This window comes from Muscardinus avellanarius (assembly GCF_963383645.1).
Source record: "Muscardinus avellanarius genome assembly, chromosome: 19".
NCBI classification, from domain to species: Eukaryota; Metazoa; Chordata; class Mammalia; order Rodentia; family Gliridae; genus Muscardinus; species Muscardinus avellanarius.
This window is the reverse complement of record NC_137805.1, coordinates 4,563,649-4,584,668: the sequence shown is the minus strand read 5'-3', so window position 1 is coordinate 4,584,668 and position 21,020 is coordinate 4,563,649. Positions and strand designations below refer to the sequence as shown.

General features: G+C 37.2%; 1 protein-coding gene across 1 annotated transcript in view; it reads right to left on the bottom strand.

Moving 5' to 3' along the window:
* The window catches only part of ESF1 (ESF1 nucleolar pre-rRNA processing protein homolog), a gene marked incomplete at both ends in the record, with an annotated part of 64,498 nt that overhangs the window by 19,514 nt on the left and 23,964 nt on the right, over positions 1–21,020 (bottom strand). The window contains one exon of the mRNA XM_080716710.1: positions 14–135. Coding sequence (XP_080572836.1) covers positions 14–135 — 122 coding nt within the window. The remainder of the gene's footprint in view (positions 1–13; positions 136–21,020) is intronic.

The window sequence follows — 21,020 nt, the reverse complement described above, 5'->3', positions numbered from 1 at the left end:
TTATCACGGATACCTTTTGTTTCTTCTTCAGTCTTTTTTTCTCTTTCTTTTTCTCTAAAAATTGTTCCCAAGGGGTCAGTTTGTCTTTTCCTTCCAATTTGTTTTTGACCATCTCTTCTGCACTTTCTTTAAGACCTAAGGGAAAATCCAAATAGGTTAGTTTAAAATGTTGTATTTTCAACCATTTTTAAGTTTACAAAAGTAAATGTAGTTACATTTTAATAGAGTAACAAGATAATACACAATGGTGAACATTTATGACACCTCAAGATCACAAAATGACAGGGAACCAACAAATTATTTAAAATTAATAACCAATAATAAGTCTAAGCAGTCGGGTATGGTGGTGCACGCTTGTAACCCCAGCATTTGGGAGGCTGAGACAGGAGTACTGTGGTTCGTGGCCAGCCTCAGCTACTTAGTAAGTCCTTTTGCAACTCAGCAAGACTGTTTCAAAACATAATTTTAAGAATAAAAAATAGGGCTGAGGGTGTAGCTCGGAGGTAGAATGCCCCGGTGTTCCACTCCTAGTACCACAAAAACAAAAACAAAAAACTAACCAGATGAAATAAAAACTTAAACTCAGCAATTTGACAAACGGTCAGGCCAGTAAGAAAAAAAAAAAACAAAACCATTTATGTTCAACCTTCATTGTTCTATCCTTTTTTTGAGCCTTTAAGAAAAATCCTGGAGCAAAACCTTAGGATCTGATTACTTATTAATTGAACAAAATTACTTCTATTTGCTTCTGTCACCCAACTACAAATCTGTGTTCCCTAGGAACCACAGGTGACTAGCTAAAATTAATTAGTATGTCAATCCCATTAAAATATCCCAGGAGAATGGTATAGAAGGTTCTGTGTTGTCTATTTTAGGTGACTTTAGGGTATTGGTGTGATATATCACAATCTTTTCTGGAGATAACTTGAGACTCTGATAAAATTACAGGTGGTCTCCCTGGAACATTATACTGAACAAACTTCTATTTAGCTGGTTTATGGATATCAAGTGATCATTTCTATATAAATATTCAAGGGCCTCAGGCAAAGAACATTTATAGGGGCTAACTGGCTAGGGGGGAGATGAGATCCCATCTACTACACATTCAAAACTCACCAGCATTGACTTGTATAGGTTCCCTATCAGGGTTTGTTAATTTTAGCCCTACTGACCTTTTGGACCAGATACATATCTGATGCGAAGGGCTATTTTGTGCATTTTAAGATATTCAGAAGTACCTCTGGTGAAGGCAGTAGCCCTAGTTATGATAATCAAAAGTGTCTTCAAACATTGCTAATGCCCAATGGGGATAAAATTACCCAGAGTTGAGAACTACTGTTCTAGACAATGATTAGAGGTCCCTTCTAAAAAGATGGACTATGTAGTCATTTGTACCAAATAAGCAAAATGTTATTTTATTCGGTACTTGACTATATAATGTCTTTCTGCTTTGTAAGTTTCCTTTGGGTATGCCTTTTCTTCTAGACTAGAGCAAAAACAGCGTAAATCACCTTCTTTTGTATTCTATAATCTTTAAGCACAGTGCCAGACTCATAGAAAGTCCTTAATAAATACGTTCTTATTTCAAGCCAAGTGTTTGATCTTTCATGTTTGCAACATATTATCTTCAACTAGAAATGAATCAAAACTTTAAGATCTAAATAAATGGTCTTTATCTTTAAGTGGTTCATGTGGTTATAAAAAAGACCTCTAGCTCTAGAATAATTCTTGAAATATTTACTGTTAGGAAGTAATATTTTTCTGGTACTTGCAAACAATAAAGAAATAGTATCTAAAGTTAAATACAGTCTGTAATTTTTTTTTTGGCCTGGCTCTCACTTACTCCACCGAAATAGAATGACAAACACATTTCAAAGAATGAACACATCACCACGGTAACAGAAATGCTTTGTTCTCACTGTCATCACAGTCATTTAAATCTCTTGCCACATATCACAGTTGTTTATGTTCTAAGTTCTTAAAAGTATGCCTGTCCCAGAAGCCTCCTGGCAAATGTACAAGAACATTCTTTGGAGAATTTTAGCCTCATTGAGAGAAGCCACTGTGTGACTGGAAAACAATTTTATTTGAACTGTTTTATGCTTTGCACAAATTTAAGATATTTTAAGCATATCTCTAAGGTCTGCTGAATTAGTTAAAAATGACATTAACAGCCAGGTGTGGTGGCACATGCTTGTAATCCCAGTACTTGGGAAGCTAAGAGAGGAGGCTCTCAGGTTTGAAGCTAGCCTCAGCAATTTAGCAAGACTCTGTTTCCAAATAATAAAATAAGATAAAATAAGGCTGGGGATATAGCTGGGATGTAGAATGCCCCTGAGTTAATCCCCAGTACCAAACAAACAAGCCATTCATCAATAATCCTACAAATAAGGGCAAGACTCCCTTTCAAAGCCAAGCATTAACACAGAAGACTCAATCACGACAATAATAATTTAACCATAATCCATCCAACATTATTTTGGCAGTCTGCATACATATAAAAATACCTGTAAATGTCCTTACAAATTCCACTAAAACAAAAGTATACATTTCTCCTGATCTTAGTTATAAAAAATATTTAAAAGATCTTCAAAGGATATGAGTAACTTAAAATACTAGGTACTACAACTGGCTTTCCTGATAAAACAAAATATATATTTTAAGATTTCTCATACAGACTGAAATGGTACTTTTTATTTAAATGAGGATTTAGAATTCATTGGGAACATTTATAAATATTTATGGCTCAATCTTTTTTTATGGTTTTAAGTTATAAATAATACTGTGTAATGCTCAATTCCAAAAGCTTTTAAAATGTAACTATCATCAAAACTCCAAACCTGGAATTCATTCTGGGAATGAGGCTTCATACAGCAAAACCACCAACCATGTATCAAGAAATACTGTCAACACAGGCACCCTTCACACTGTTATCCAATGGTATGAGGGCAAGGAAGAACACAATTACTTATTAACAAGGGTCAAAGGAATACTTAGTACAGAGAAGTACAGTAGACTTTGCTAGTCTTTTTTCCGATGGTAAGGTAAGGTGACTACGTACTTAAGGTATCCTTAAAAGACACTGAATAAACTAACTTATCAAACTTTCTAACGAGAAAGATGAAAATCTGAAGTGTTCTGGACTTGGTTTAGGATTTCATAATTTGTTTGAACTTCTATAAATATCTCTTTCCTAAACTCTTATTTGTTCCCAACCTATGGACTGTGAGCAAGGGCACACAAAATTTTACAGTAAAATGAAAACCAGACTTAGGAACAATAGTAAACAGCAAAAACTACCATTCAGCCAGAGCCGCGAAATGCTCTTTGGCTACACTTAATATTGTTAGAATACTGTTATTTCTACTATATGGAATCAACACACACAGCTAAAATGAGAACAAAGATAAGAAACTGACATTTGTCTCCCATTTTTTTTCTTTTTTTGTCATCCTGGGGGCTGAACACAGGGACATTCTACCTCTGAGCTATACCCCAGCCCTATTTTAGTTTTATTTTAACATAGGGTGTCACTGACTTGCTGACAGCTTCACTAAGCTGCTGAGGCTGGCTTCAGATCAGCGATTCTCCTTTCTCTGCCTCCCAGGCTGTGATACCGGCATGCGTCACCACACGCGACTTTGTGCTTATCTTACTCTAACCTCTTTACATTTCCTTTTCCCCCTCTTTAAAAAGATGTCTTCCGTTTGCAAATATATTTGGTTTTCTGTAAATCAAACTGTCCTTGCTTCTTAGAATCAAAGGTTCTTAAAAAGGCTGACTTCAATACAAGACAACATTTGGGCCACGTTACGGAGCTATTGTTTCCTGTATTGCCTGCAGTTTATTTGTATGTTTTCTCTGCCTTTCAAGCGGGTTGTAATCACAGTGTACAGAATATCAAGCTGTCCCAGTACTAACAGACTATAATTCTGGCCAAGTCTGATGAAGACATTCTGTTAGTTAATTATGGCAAAAGGACTTGTCCTATTGCTACTTTTACAGATGCCTATACGCAAAATATTTAAATGAATGGCTAACAAATAAAAAATGAAGGGAATTTCTCAGAGCCTAGTCACAAGAAGGCTAAAATAGAAATACTAAACTCACTCAGAAGCAGGGGGCTTTCCTTGGGGACATATACTAACCTACTATGGTCTAGGATGGATCCTGGGTTAGGGGCTGCTGGCCAAGCAGGCAGAAGACAAAGTCTGGAGTTTGATCATACTGGGAGGTCCCATCTGAGACCACTACATAAAGCCAGGATCCTTCAGCAAGCCCTCAGTAGATGATATACCTCCCTCTACAATTCAGAGTAAATACATGCCTGTTTGGTCTTTGGATTTGGACAGGGAAGTAAAAATACATTTACCCCCAGAGAATTCATAACCACAAGCCTACAAACCATGGGTTTGTGGCTGGAATTCACACTGCTTGTGTGGCCCCAAATACTCCAATCCAAAAATTCAGTATGAAGAAGTCTTGGATTAGAAATGCCCTTAGGCACCTGGCAATATTTTTTAAAAGAAGCACTTTTTAACTCATGCCCCTAATAATTCCCCCCCAAAAAGAAAGATCCAAGAAAATAATAATCAAAAATCACTATAAGCTACAGTAAGGAGAGAAAAACAAAACTCAAAGTACAACTATAACAACTATGGATTTGGAATTATAGGTATAGAATATAAAATCAGTACTTAAACTGAGAAATTAAAAGGTCATATTATCAAAAGGATGAAAGGCTTGGCAAACAAACTTAAAGAAATAGAAAACATAATTAGAATGTAAAGTCAATGGCTAACTTCAGCAGCCTATTAGACAGAGGTATTGAAAGAATTAATGAAGTAGAAGACAGAACAGAAATTACCCAGCATGCTGTATAAATTCAAAATTATAAACGGGGAAAGTACTACACATATCAGAAACAATTTCTAGAAAGAGAAAATAGAGAAGACAAAGAAAACAAAATAAGAGAAAATTATTAAAAAGTTTTCAGAATTGATGAAAGATACTAATCTTTAGAATTTGGGGTACCCAATTAATTCCAAGGAATAGTTACAGTACTATAAGGGGAAATTTCTAAAAAGAGCAAAATACATCAAATTAAAACACATATTAAAAGTGTTTTTTTTTTTTTTTTTTTTTTTTTGGTGGTACTAGGGTTCCTGGAAGCCCTTCTACCTCTGGGCTACACTCCCAGACCTATTTTTACATTTTTATTTGGAAACAGGGTCTCCTAAGCCAGCGCGCGCGGCTGGCTTCGAACCTGCGCGATCCTCCTGTCTCTGCCTCCCAAGCGCGGGGGATTACAAGCATGCGCCACCACGCCCGGCTTAAATGTGTTTTAAGGACCACGAGCCCAAGATAGTGCTATCGAACAAGGTCACACCATTCCTGACATGACTCAAAAGTGAGCCTTGGGGTATGAAGACGGTTTGTTCTTTGGTCACACTGGCTTCTTTACTTGTACTTCTTGGAAGATCACAGTAAATTTATCCCTTCCCGAAGAAGAGGGTGAGAGGGAAATTGGCTTGGAGTTTTAAAAATAGCAGATACTGTTCCCTCCCTAATTTACAACATTCACAACCTCGCCACCCCATCTAGTTCTAGAAATTCTCTCTTATCTTTTAACCCAGTTCATTTTAGTCATCACAAAAAGCCCCTAGTCACCAAGTTCCCCCTAATATCCCATATTCTGATCCCCAAAAGGTTAACTGTATCACCACTCTTTGGCCCTGGCCCCTGCCACCAACCTTCTATCACTAAATTTTATGGAATGCACAATACATCATCAACAAAAACTTGTTCCATCTCTGAATACTATTTTCATCTTCTTGCTTTAACTGAAACGTAGATCTCCTTTCAGGATACTGTATAATGTAGCCCTTTCAAATGTTGCTGGCTGGGCATGTGGCTCACATTTGTAATCCCAGTAGTTGGGAGGCTCAGACAGGAGGAGTGCAGGTTTGAGGTGAGCTTCAGCTACTTAGTGAGGCCCTCTGAATCTTAGTGAGACTCTGTTTCCAATCAAAGAATAAAAAACAGGGCTGGGAGTATAGCTTGGATGTAGAATGCCCCTACGTTCAATCCCCAGTAGAACACACACACACACACACACACACACACACACACACACACACGTTGCTGCTGGTTTGTTTTTGGGTTTATTTTCTTCATAACATCTTCATACCAACAGACATAGAGGTGCACTAGGTATAGTGGTCATTTGTGCTCTTTTATTCAATTTTATGAATGTGATACTGATCCAGGAACAGGCAGATTAACTAACTAATAAAATAAAGCTAAACAATAACCCAAGCAGTTTTCAAGCTCTAGTATATAACAGAGTAACTATCAGATTCCTGGGGGAAAGGAGAGATTATTCAATAAACTGAACAGAATAAAATAGGTTTTCTATGTAAAACAAGAGGTAACTGGGTCTCTACTTCATATAAAATAATCAACTCCAAATGGATAACGGCCTCAAATGTCTAAAACCTTAAGTCTCTTAGTATAAAATAAAGAGAAACCTTGCTCTCATCTGAATAAGAAAGGATTTCTTAAATGAAACACAGTACTAACTATAAGATATAACTCTAATAATATTAAAATCAATTAATCTTGTTCATTAGGTGACATAAAAATAGAGGGTACTGTAAACTAGAAGATATTTGCTATCTTTTTTAAATGGCACTGGGGATTGAAGCACTGCACCCAGGAGCATACTATCTCCAAGCTACACTGCCATCTCTTTTTTAGTATGTATTTACATACATACGTATGTATATACAGGATTACAAGGGTGTGGTGTCATGCCCAGCTTAAAATGAAACATTTAAGACAATCAAAGCTGACAATGCTTATGAAAAGTTTGGTTAGGTCCTATGCAGACAGACTTCCCTAATTATGCAAGCCAATTCTTGGGAAGCACATGCCTTCAAGGTACATGCTTCAATTTACTACTAAGAGCACATCATTCCAAATACCAAAAAGAACTCATCCAAGTCAAATTAGTGGTACTTATCTTTAGGCATACATAAGATCAGATTTTTAAGTTCCTGCCAAATAATTTTATAGATGTTTTCATATTGCTGAATGAATAAACCAAAGTAAAACTGTCCTTTGATAGCTCACTTAATGAGAGCTATTCCACCTACTCTTAACAAAGATTAATGTTTTGAAGGAAAGTTCACTTGTGCTCCCTTCCCCCAGTATATTATACCTGGAAAACGTTAATAGGTAATATATAACACAGGGCCCCACCCACAAGAAAACAGCAAAGTCAGCTGGCCTAACCACTACTTGAACCTACAGGAAATGTTACCAGCTTTCACCTAGGAACTACAGGATGAAAAGCATCATTAGGTCAGTAAATCCTTGAGAGCATAAGAATGTGGTGAATGGTCCCAGAGTAGAATTAAGTTTGGTACCAAACCAAAAATCTACAAAAAAGTCGTTATGCCCTATCCTTTATGTAGCTTCAAAACTTGAACCTACTATAGAAACTAGACTTGTTTTTATGTGTAACTATATCAGCATTACTGAGCCTTCAAAAATTAAGAAAGAATATGGGCTTGCTTGCTGGTACATGTCTTTAATCCCAGTATTTGGGAGGTTAAGACAGAAGGATCACAGGTTCGAGAACAGTCTCATCGACACAGTCAAACTGTCAACAACCTAGCAAGACCGAGTTTCTAAACAAACAATAAAAAGGGCTGGGGGGTAGTGGTAGCTCAGAACTAGAATGCCCCTGAGTTTAATCCCCAACATTACAAAATAAATATATGAACAAACAAGTAAATAAATAAAAGTTCCCCAGTTAGTACTCAAGTTAATAGAATCTTTTCAGATAATAATACATGATAAGAAATGTGATAGTCTACTCTTAGAAATTTATCTATAAGAAAATGCAATAACAATTTAAGTTTGTTAATTATAACAGCAAAACATAAAGAGCCTATAGTGTAATACCAGGAGAATGTTTTATAATTTATGAATCAGGAACACAATCAAATGAGAGATATACATTATGACTATAAGGATGATTTAGTCACACATAAAAATAAATGATAAACGAAACAAAAGCAAATGTAAAGTTGAGCTGCAGTATAATCAATTATGTGTACTTAATGTGTACTTGAAGATTACGTATAAAACAATGTGCAAAGGTAGTAAATTTATGGATTACTTGACTTTAACTTTAGGAAAAAAAAGGATAGCAGTAATGAAACTTGAAAGCAAGTACTCTGAGTGAACTGGAGGACATTAAGCTAAGTGAGATTAGTCAGTTACAAAAAATAAGAAATTGGATGTTTTCCCTAATATGCAAAAGCTAGGGAGAAATGGGTAACAGGAGGAACTCTAGATGAAGAAGGCGATCCTACAGAGGAGCAAATAAGGAGACCTAACTGAGGGGATGGGAGGGGGGGAAGAGGAAAACTCTCTAAAGCACATGATGTACTTAAAAAATATATATATGGAAAATGTACGAAGAAAAACGACAGTTTGTTAGGCAGTTAGTATAGAGATATGACAATGTGGGACAAAAAAATAGAAAAAAGCTCTGAGAAAACAATACATGCAGCAAGTTCTCTCTTTGAGCTGACTTTGAGTGCAGTGCACTGCAACTTGAAGGCAAAGTAACAAAATAAATGACTATGGTTTGGAAATATTGACTACAGATGCATAGTACAACTGGTGTGATACATGCAGAGAAGGAAGGACTACATTAAAAGACTAATCCTAGATCCCTGCAGACAGAGGCCCTTACTGATTTACATATTTAGGTGGGATCCAAAAGGAGGTTAAAAAAAAAAAGAGGGAACTTCCGGAAAGACGGTGACCTAGAGAAGCAGCACTTACGACGAGTCCTGCTGACACCTGACCTCCATTGCTTCAAAAATGGCATTCTACAAAGCCACAAAATACTATCAGTAGAGAAATAAAAACAATAAATACAAGGGACAGAGAAGAAGAAGATTAGAAGACTGGCCAGAGAGCAGAAAAGAAAATGCCCATGGCGGCAGCACCATCTTGCATTACAGTTCTGGACTTCAGGGACGAAAAGGAAAACAAGGACTTGAGGTGACAGCTGCAGAGCAACAGGTTGTAAGTCATCAGTTCTTCCTGCGCAAATACCAGCTACAATTTCCAGCGGCTGAGCTCACTATGCCCCCCTGGGATCCAGAACGGAGCTTAAGACCAGAAAAGAAACCCGCACCACTCATGGCTGAGGGCCTAACCTAAGACGTAAAAGACCTCTACACTAAAAACTATAAAACAAAGAAAAAAACTGAAGACCTTGAAAGATGGAAAGATTTCCCTTGCTCATGGATAGGAAGAATAAATATCACCAAAATGGCTATTCTGCCAAAAGTGTTCTACAGATTCAGTGCAATTACTATAAAAATACTAATGACATTCTTCATGGGCTTAGAAAAATCAGTCATGAACTTTATATGGAGAAAGAAAAGTCCAAGAATAGCCAAAGCAATCCTCAGCAATAAGAACCATGCAGGAGGCATCACAATCCCAGAGTTCAAATTATACTATAGAGCAATAGTAGTAAAACAGCATGGTATTGGCACAACAACAGGCAGACTGACCAGTGGACAGAATAGAAGATACAGAAACAAACCTATACACCTATAGTCATTTAATCTTTGAAAAAGGGGCCAAACTCATACGCTGGAGAAAAGACAGCCTTTTCAACAAATGGTGCTCGGAGAACTGGCTATCCATTTGTAGAAAGGATGGAACTAAATCCTTACCTCTCACTGTGCACAGGAACCACCTTGAGATGGATCAAAGACTTAGAAATTGGACCAGAAACTGTGAAGTTATTAGAGGGCATAGCCTCCAATCTCCAAGATACAGGCACAGGCAGTAACTTTCTCAACAAGACCTCCAAAGCTCAGAAAATTAAAGCAAGAATTACCAAGTGGGATGGCATTAAACTAAAAAGTTTCTTCTCATCAAAGGAAACCACCAAGAACCTAAAGAGAAAGCCTAAAGAATGGGAGATCTTTACCAGCCACCACTCTGATAGAGGGCTAATATCCAGAATATACAAAGAGCTCAAAAGACTCCACACTAGCAAAACAAATAACCCAACCAAGAAACAGGCAGCTGGCCAGGTGTGGTGGTGCACACTTGTAATCCCTGTGCCTGGGAGGTGGAGACATGAGGATCGCACTGGTTCAAAGCCAGCCATGCTGCGTACTGGCTTAAGAGACCCTGTTTCCAAATAAAAATATAAAAATAGGTCTGGGTAGAAGGGCTTTCAGGAACCCCAGTACCACAAACAAACAAACAAACAAACAAACAAACAAACTTAGGCAGCTGAACTGAATAGATACTTCACAAAAGAAGAGATATAAATGGTCAATAGATACATGAAAAGATGTTCAACATCATTAGTCATTAGGGAGACGCAAATTAAACTATACTGAGATTCCATCTAACCCCAATCAGAGTGGCAAGCATAAAGAAATCAAATAACAATAAATGCTGGCAAGGATGCAAGGGAAGAGGAACTCTTTTACACTGTTGGTGGGAGTGCAAACTAGTTCAGCCGCTATGGAGATCAGTGTGGAGATTCCTTAGAAAACTGGGAATGGATCCACCATGATCCCGACTATGCTCCTCTTAGGTATCTTTCCAAAGGATGAAATCAGAGAACTACAGTAACATATGCATACCCATGGTCATAGCAGCACAATTCATAATAGCCAAAATATGGAACCAACCTAGGTCTCCATCAACAGATGAATGGGTTGCAAAATTATGAGAAATACACACAATGGAATTCTACTCAGCTATAAAGAACAAAATCATGTCATTCTCAAGAAGATGGAAAGATCTGGAGAACATTATGTTATGTGAGATCAGCCAAGCACAGAAAAAGAAGGGACATATGTTTTCTCTAATATGCCCAAACTTGGGAGCACTGGGGATACCAGAGGGACTCCAGATAATGGAGGGGAAACCTCAGCAAAGCTGAAATGGAAGAATATGAGAGGAAGAAGGCTGAGGTTGATTAATGGAGCATCTACATCTGAATATGTGTAAAAGTATGAATGTAGCATGGTTAACCTGGACATTCCTTGTTGGGGGGGAGGAGTGGAAGTGCGGGGTGGGAGAGGGCACTAAGCACAGTCTGAATGTATGCCATTTTCAATATGATACACATAAAAATAAAAAAATAAATAAAATAATAAAACCAATTAACCTGAAACTTTTTGAGGTATGGAAATTTTAGCACCTTCTGAAACTACTAATATAAAAATATCCTTAGTTTCTGCTCTTAATTGTTTTCTAAAGCTTTTTGGAAAACCTTTTTGTAAAAATTAAATCTTAATATTATGACGAAAGAAAATAATCTTTCAATGATCCATGAAATACAGAAAACTTTAGTAGCAACTCTTTGGAGAAAATTTGTTAGTAACATTTTAGATAACCACAGTTGCTTCTCATTTTTATACATTCCACATGATTCCAACTTTTTTTTTGCAACAGTATGAAGTTTCAGTTTATGATCTTACAAAGTCTTTATTGCTAATATGTTATCTGGATAATTCAAGGAAGAAACACACACTTCAGTTGTAAAACTATAGCCACTCACTAGCTGTGTGACTTTGTATACGTTATAACATTGCACTGTGACCTTCCCCATCCACAAAAGAGGAGGCAAACTGCAAGTATTTTTTTTTTTTTTTTTTTTTTTGAGGTACTGGGGATTGAACTCAGGGGCATTCTACCTCTGAGCTACATTCCCAGCCCTATTATTCTTCCCTCCCTCCCTCCCTTCCTTATTTATCAGGCACCTGTGATCCTCCTGTGACAGCCTCCCAGTACTGGGATTACAAGCATGAGCCACCATGCCTTTCAGCTTATTTATTTTTTATTTTTATTTTTGCAGAACTGAGGATTGAACCTAGGGACATTCTACTTCTGAGCTACAACCCCAGCCCTATTTTTAATTATTTATTTTGAAATAGGGACTCACTAAGTTGCAGAGGGCCTAAGTAACCAAGGCTGGCTGTGAACCTGCAATCCTGTCTCTGCCTCCTATATGCTGGAATTACAGGCACTACGCCATGCCCCGCTTCTTTCAGCTTATTTTTAAGATCACATTTTCCATTTAATGTCCTCTTCTAAATTCAACTCAAAAATTTAACATCTGGTTATTTTAAAAGTTCTGACTAAAAAAACCCTATTTTTCCAATATATTACAAATAATGAATACATTGGAAATAAATGGAAACAGAGATATAGCCAAAAGTAAATAGTGAACAGGTTTTAAGATGTCTGAAAATTAAAATGTTTGGAACATGGCTGCCTAGCAAAATGAACATGTAACTGATTCAAGAACACTTTATTTCTGGATAAAGAATGAATAATACTTATGTGTATCCTTGATATATGTTTAAGTTTCCCAATGAAGCCTGAACAGAACAATAGGGATAAAATAAAAATGGAGGAAAAGGACAAAGGATAAAAAGCAGATACCGTAATAAAATGAGATTATAATTGTAAAGAGTGAAAAAGAGAGTAAGTAAAACAAAGGAAGAGCTGCTCCTCTGTTCCAGGCCTCAATGAGTAGGAGTCAAGAAAGGGACTCCACGCCTCCTTCCCAGAGTAAACATCCTAGAATTCTGGTGTTCTAGACAAGATCTCCCTCAAGACATTGACAGCCTTACCACTATTAACAGTATTAATACTATTAGAAGTCTCCAACTTGCAAGTCTTCTCTTCTTCCAAAGCCCTGCTGGACATATCCAATTCCTACCCTTCCCCAATGACTGAATTCCTTCTACTCATTAGTCAGCCATTAATTGTCATTCGTGTGGGGGGGGCACAAATAAAAAACCTCTATCTGCCTGCTAATCTGGGTCTCACTAAAACCTGTTTCTGTGGGTGACACTAATTCCCCTGAACAGCTCTCTCCCATAGTCTAGCATTCTTGCTAGTGATTACCAATTCTAGTGAACTGGCACTCTCTGCAAACCCCTCAACTTTGAATGTTATCAGACTATACCATCCACCATTCCTCCTCACTGTAGGTATTTAGTAACTGGAATCACTTCCTAATTTCCTGAAGATTTTAGTTCCTGGCTAGCTACTACTTTCTCCAAAGTAGAAAGTTTGATCCTTGGTAATTTCAATATTCAAAGAGATGATCTTTCCCCTACCCTAGACTTTACAGTTCATTGACCTCTTATGATTTTATAAACTCTTATCTCAAAAACTCACTTCTAAGATTGTGGCCATGGCATAACCAAAAATTACAATCTCACCATAATCTTAATCTCAAGCATCCTGCTCTTCAATCACTACCTAAAACATTTCCATTCACTCTCTCTAGTACCCAAAGGCTAATTCTGTCTTATAAGGACTGACAATCCATCAGTTCTCTCACGTTTTGTCACCCTCATTTCATTCCTAACCAGACATAGACACCATGATCCACCACTACAATCACTCCTTGCATATAACTCAATTCCCTTGCCCCTCTCTTGCTTGGCTGTTATTGGCTGACAAAACTTCTAGTGTGGTTTACACTCTCCTTACTCCATGCATGGACCACTACATTAAATATGGCTAAAGAGTAGCTGGGCGTGGTGGCGCACACTTGCAATCCCAGCGTACGGGAGGCTGAGACCAGAGGATCATGGTTTGTGGACAGTCTCAGCTACTTAGTGAGGCCCTCTGCAACTTAAGTGAGACCCTGTTTCAAATTAAAGAATAAAAAATAGGGCAGGGGGGTGTATGTAGCTCAGAGGTTGAATGCCCCGGGTTCCATCCTCAGACCCGCAAAAAAAAAAAAAAAAAAAAGAGGCTAAAGAAAAAGATAAAATTGTGCTCGCTTCAGCAGCACATATACTAAAACTGGAACAGTATAGAGAGGAATAGTACGGGCCTGCGCAAGGATGACATGCAAATTTGTGAAGTGTTCCATATGTTTTTTTGTGTGTCTGTGGTACTGGGGATGGAACCTAGGGGCATTCTACCTCCGAGCTACACTTCCAGCTCTATTTTTTATTCTTTATTTTGAAACAGGGTCTCACTAAGTAGCTGAGGCTGGCCATGAACCTGCAATCTTCCAGTCTCAGCATCCTGAATGTTGGGATTACAAGTGTGCATGACCATCCCTGGCTAGTGTTTCATATTGTTAACTTTGAAAATCACAGTCTTCTTATAAAATTATGAACTTAAAAAGAAAAAGAAATAATCACACCAACACATGTTACTTTATATAACCATGAACTACAAAGACATCCTTATTCCTGTTTAGCAGTTCTATTACATTTCCCTTTTCTGCAGCCTATATTCTCTCTTTCTTCCCCTTCTCCCTCTCTCTTCCCCCTGCCCTCTCTCTGTAGTAAAGATTGAACCCAGGGGTGTTTTACCACTAGGCCTCATCCACAACCTTTTTATTTTTTTATGACAGAGTTTTGGCTTCCTACATGCTCTTTAACAACTATTTCATACCTTTTCTCCTTTTCAAACCTTTAAATTCTCTTCCCTTATCCCTACTCTCAGCTGAAGATATTACCTTATATTTTAGTAAAAAAAAAAAACACACACACACAAATAGAAAAACTACAAGTTCCTATATCTACCCATTACCTTTTCTCTGGCCATATTCTTTTGCTTTTCCTCTCCTGTTATAATGAACTGTATAAACACCTACAAAAACAATTTCCCCTACTTGTACAAAAATATTCCAACTGTTTACCTACTTCAAGATATAGTTCTCTGAATTATTATTTTAGTTTTTGTCTCAAAATCATTCCCAGAAGCCTATGGCATACTGTTATTTTCCCATGTTAAAGAAAATGATCTTTTGTTTTATTTTTCTCTCTAGTTTCTTCCCAATTTTTCTGATACGTTACAGGAAAACTTTTCAAGAGTCATCAAACCATGAATTCATAGTAAAAGGGTTGGAGAAGGATTTCTACTACTTAGAATGCTAATAAACGTAGGAGGAATAAAGGAAACTAAAAATTAGCATTTTGCAACCACAAATATACTCCGGCAAGGATCATCATGAATGCTAAAGCTACCAAGTAATATGCTGGAAAACAGGATATGCACACGGTACTACCCCACAAACTACTTGCCAATTATAAAGGAAAAAATATGCCTTCATGATGGAGAAATCAGTCAGATACTCCTTTGAGGGAGTAAAGTTACCATCACAAATAATAGGGTAATAGATGATACTATATATCTCAATGAAGGGATATATACAACCTCATAAAAAGGCTTCTTGCCAGAATTAATTAAATGAATTGTAAGGAAATATAAAACCAGACAGTATGATTCTTTGATTATCAACTATTGTGGACACTTTAAAAATGACTGGATTCTAGACCAGGAAGAAGTATAAAGATTACTAAAATGAGTAAGAAACTTAACCAATACTCTATTGATATTAAATCCTCTCAGCAAGGTAATGGCATTGTGTTACTGTAGAAGAATGTCTTGCTTTGGGAAGTTACACTTTGAAGTGTTTTTAAGGGACGAAATGTCATGATGCTTGCAACTTTCTAATACTGAAATATTTCAGAATAAGGAGTTGCCTATATTTGTCTCCAATTCTCTTATCATTTCCTGAATTAGTCACCATTCCACCAAAATTATTCGTATCACCGATGATCTCTACACTGCTAAATCCAATGGTCATTCTTCGTCTTTATTTTATTGAGCCATATTCTCATTGACATGCTTTCTTTCCTAGACAGTCCATTACCTGAATTTCTTCCTGCTTCTCTGGTAGCTTCTTCTGAGTGACTCTGGATGGTTTCTCCTCACTTCCTCTACCTCTCTAAATGCTGAAGGGTTCTGAGGATCAGTTTTTCAACCTCTTTTCTTTTGTACCTATATCCACTACCTTGTTGCTCTTACTCACTTTCAGAGGGCTATAAAATGTAGGATTTCCTTATTTGTATCTCTACCTCTGACTTCTTTCCTGGACTTTTAACTATACATCCAACTAATTTTTTTTTTTTTTTTTTTGGTGGTACTGGGGTCCTGAAAACCCTTCCACCTCCGGGCTCCACTTCCAGACCTATTTTATATTTTTATTTGGAAACAGTCTCTTAAGCCAGCGCGGCTGGCTTCAAACCGGCGCGATCCTCCTGTCTCCACCTCCCAAGCACCAGGATTACAAGTGTGCGCGTGCGCCACCACGCCCAGCCCCAACTGATTTCTTGACATATCTATTTGAAATCTAGTAAACATCATAAACTTAACATGTGAAAGAAGGAGAATTCTTTATGTTTTCTTGTAAATCTTATCTACCCATCATCTTCATTATTTCAGGATTACTGGAATCATTTCAATTGATCTCAATTTGTCCTTCTCTCCCACTTTAATAATCAGAGCAGCCAGGTAAGTTTCAGATTTTCCTCCTAGTTCAAAACATTCCATTGGCTGCTCATCTCACTCACAGCAGTTCGTGTCTTTTTAATGACCTAAATGACTTCTTGCAGTCACACTGTTCACTGTTAACAGATAAACTACACTCATCTCTATTTCCTCTACTTGTATAGTCTTCCTATGCACTGCTTACTCTGACCGCTACTTAGTCTCTGCTCAAATACTTTTCTTCTTTGTCTTTTGTCTTCCCCTCACCAAAATATAAGATCTATGATGTCAGATATGTGTATATTTTTCCTTTTATCTTTTGGTATTGGGTGTTGAACCCAAAGGCATTCTATCTATAATCTATACCCCCAGACTGATTTTATTTCTTATTTAGAAACAGTCTCAGTGGACACTCAGTATTGGGAGGGAGGAAAAAGTGGAAGTGGGGGTGGAGGAAGGGTATCAAGTACCATGTGAATATATGCCACTGTCAATATGATCTATGTTATTATTATTATTATATTTTGCGGGTCTGGGGATGGAACCCAGGGGCATTCGACCTCTGAGCCACACCCCCTGCCCTGTTTTTGTATTCTTTATTTTGAAACATGGTCTCACTAAGTTGTGGAGTACCTCACTAAATAGCTGAGGCTGTTCGCGAACCGTCATCCACCATCCCAAATGTTGGGATTACAAGCATGTGCCACCACGCCCGGCTCATGATCTACACTATGATGTGAGACTATAGTACACCAATAAAAAAAATAATAGTAATAATACAAAAAAGAAACAAGAGTCTCACTAGGTTGCTGAGAGCCTTGAGGCTAGCTTTCAACTGGCAATCCTCCTATTTAGCCTCTCAAATACTGAGATTATAAGTGTGTGCCACCATGCCTATCTTGTATATTTTTCTTCACATGATATGTAGAATAATTTTTTTGGTATGTAGTAGGTGCTCAAAAAGTATTTGATTGGTTAATAAACGAAAGCTGGGGGTACTTAAGACACTGAGTTGACAAAAAGATCAGATAGCCTTTTTACTAGAGTCTATTAAGCTAGAGACAGCTAAGAAAAAGATCTTTATCATATGTAGTCTCTTTTAAGATTAGAAATATGGTGTTATCTCTTTGTGTTCTGGAGAGAATTTCAGACATTAGAGTTATCTTTTATCAATTATAACAAAAAAATTTTGGGGTGTGTGTGTGTGTGTGTGTGTGTGTGTGTTTGGTACTGTGGATTGAATCCAGAGGTATTCTATCTCCAATCTACACCTCCAGCCTGATTTTATTTCTTATTTGGAAACGGTCTCACTAGGTTGCTGGAACCTACTGAATTGCCAAGGCTGGCTTTGAAAATATGATCCTCCTGTCTCAGCCTACCAAGTACTGGGATTTATAAGCATGAGCCACCATGCCAAACTTACAACAAAAAATCTTACATATTTTAAATGAAGTACTAATATTGGGAAAGATGGAAAAGACAAAAGTGATATACATTTTATTTGTATGTGTATCATAAGCTCCCTAATGAGGTACATTCATTAGTGAAAACCTAATATATACCAGGTGGGGAGGTATACCCTTGTAATCCCACACTTGAGAGGCTGAGACAGAAAGATCACAGGTTTGAAGCCAGCCTCAGTGAGGACCTCTGCAACTCAGTAAGATGTGTTTCAAAATAAAAAATAAAAGCCGGGTGTGGTGGCACACGCTTGTAATCCCAGCATTTAGGAGGCTGAGACCAGAGGATCGCTGTTCGCAGACAGCCTCAGCTACTTAGTGAGGCCCTCTGCAACTCAGTGAGAGCCAGTTTCAAAATAAAGAATAAAAAATAGGGGGCAGGGGGTGTAGCTCAGAGGTTGAATGCCCCTGGGTTCCAACCCCAGACCCGCAAAAAAAAAAAAAAAAAAAGGGCTGGAGGTGTATCTCAGAGGTAAAATGCCTATTCAATCCCTAGTACCATCAAAACAAATGAATAAATAAAAAAAGCAAAAAAAAAAAAAGAAAATCGAATGCTAACTACATACACCACTTTATCTACTAGTCAGAGTGAGTCAGGATAACTTTAGCACCACAGAAATATGTGACATTACAATATGTGACATTACTTCACATACATTAAAATAATGAATTAGAACTTTCTTTAAAAAATCTTACAATTAACATTTTAACTTTTTTTGAGGGGAGTACTAAAGGTTGAACTCAGAAGCATTCTACCTCTGAGCTACAACCCTAGTTCTAGTTTTTTTCTTTTTTTTTAATTTTAATTTTTTATTTTTTGGTGGTACTAGGGGTGGAACCCAGAGGCTTTCTACCTCTGGGCTATACTCCTAGACCTTTTTTATATTTTATTTGGAAACAGGGTCTCACTAAGTTGCTGAAAGCCTCACTCAGTAGCTGAGGCTGGCTTCAAACCTGTGCGATCCTCCTGTCTCAGTCTCCCAAGCACGGGGATTACAAGCGTGCGCCACCACGCCCGGCTTAAACTTTGAAATAGTGTCTCACTAAATTACTGAGGCAGGTCTTGAACCTGTGACCCTCCTGCCTCAGCCTCTCAAGTACTAGATTACAGGTATGAGCCACCATGCCTGGCTTATTTTACTTCTTTAAATTGTAATTAATAAGGTTGTACTATTACATTTCCACAGGAGCTAAATACCAATAGAAGAATAGTTCATTTCAGTTGTTATACCCATAAACTTGTTATCTATCTCTCTTAATACTTTATATTTAAGGGATTAAACTCTGTATGTTAGTATACTCTATAACCCATTAGAAAATAATGGTTTAAACAGTCTCAAGTAAAATTATTATTATTATTGTTTTTATTATTTTTTGAGGTACTGGGAATAGAACTTGGGGAAATTTTACCTCCAAGCTATACCTCCAGGCCTTTTTTATTCTTTACTTTTTGAAACTGGGTGTCACTAAGTTGCAAAGGCCCTTATTAAGTAGCTGAGGCTGGCCATGAACCCGGGTCTTCCTGTCTCAGCCTCCCAAATACTGAGATTGCAAGCATGTGCCACCATGCTCAGCTTGCAACTAAAATTATTTTTAATAATCAAACCAAACAATACTCCATGCGGGGGGCATGGTGGCACATACCTGTAATCCCAGTACTTGAGAGGCTGAGACAGGAGGATTGTAGATTTGGGACCAGCCTCAGCAACTTAGCAAGCCTTTAAAAACAACAAAAAGCAAATAAACAAAAACTGGATGTGTAGCTTGGAGTTAGAATGCTCTGGGGTTCAATCCTCAGCATTACAAAAATAAAAAAAGAGTACTTATTTTTCTAAAAGTTTAATATTTTGGAGATTCAAGTCACAAAGGACCAATAAATGACAATCTCCTGCTGCCCCTCTGTGGTTTACTGAAGTATAACATCAGAAGAGATGGGATTCAGGGTAACCATTAATAAAAACACCCCTCTCTCTCCTTCCCTTCTTTCTTTTACTTGGATTGAACCCAGGGATGTCCTATCTCAGAGTTATATCCCCAGTCTTTTTTAGTTTTTATTTTGAAACAGGGTCTTGCTAAGCCAAGGGTCTCGCTAAAGTTGCCAAGGCTGGCCTAAAACTGCAATTCTCCTGCCTCAGCCTCTCTAGTACTGGGATTATGGGTGTGAACCATTATGCCTGGCTTGAAAATACACATTTCTTAAAACACATATCTGCCAAAATATATACATGACATGAATAGCATTTTGTAGTTTATAAAGTACTTTATAAATCTCTCAAGCAAGAAAGGTATCATTTAGTCCTACTTTCCAAAAGTAGATTGATATTCAGAAAGATTAGATCAATTGTTTCATATAACATGTAAAGTAGTAAAAGACCATTTACATCTTTACACTCATATGTACCCATGTATGTATTAAGAGTTTACAGGTAGCAACACTCTATTTAGAGGTCTTCAAAAATATTAGTTTAGGATATTTAAAACATTATTTTAAATTCCAGTATTCACTTGTCTATCTGAAAAAGTCAATTTTCTTGCACTCAATTAGAAAATACAAAATATATACATAACAATGATCATAATTCCATGAAACTGGCATTCATATCAATTGCTCAAAGCATTTTAAGGTGGTATAACATTTTTGGAAAGAAATTTGGCAATAATCTCAAGGCATAAAAAATACTCATGCCTTTTCCTAGTAATTCTATTTCTGGGAAACTATCCTAAGAAAATAATTCAAGATATGGAAAAAGCTATAGATTATAAAAACCGAGACACTTGGCATCTGAGATTTAACGTTTGAGGTTTTGACCCTGGTAGTTTTAACAGCTTGTGAGAAAACCATAGGTTGACCTACTGCATATGTATAGGTGGTCTGTGAGGGAGGAAGTCATGTAACTAGCTAGTAAGTTAGCCTGGACTGCCACCATCACACTCTGCCCTGGTTACTCTCTAGAAGTCCTCATGCACATAAAGTATTTCTAAAGCAAGGGGAAAAAAAGGAAAAACATCTAAGAAAAGTTTTTTTAATTTAAAAGATCCTAAAAATGCAAACCATTTACTTGGCCAATGATAAAAGTGAAGAGATCTGAAGACTGATATTTGTAGGTTTAGAATCTGTTGTATTTTTTTGTCAATGCCACAGGTCTACTACAGCGTAAGATTAAATATGATTAAATATTCAGCAAC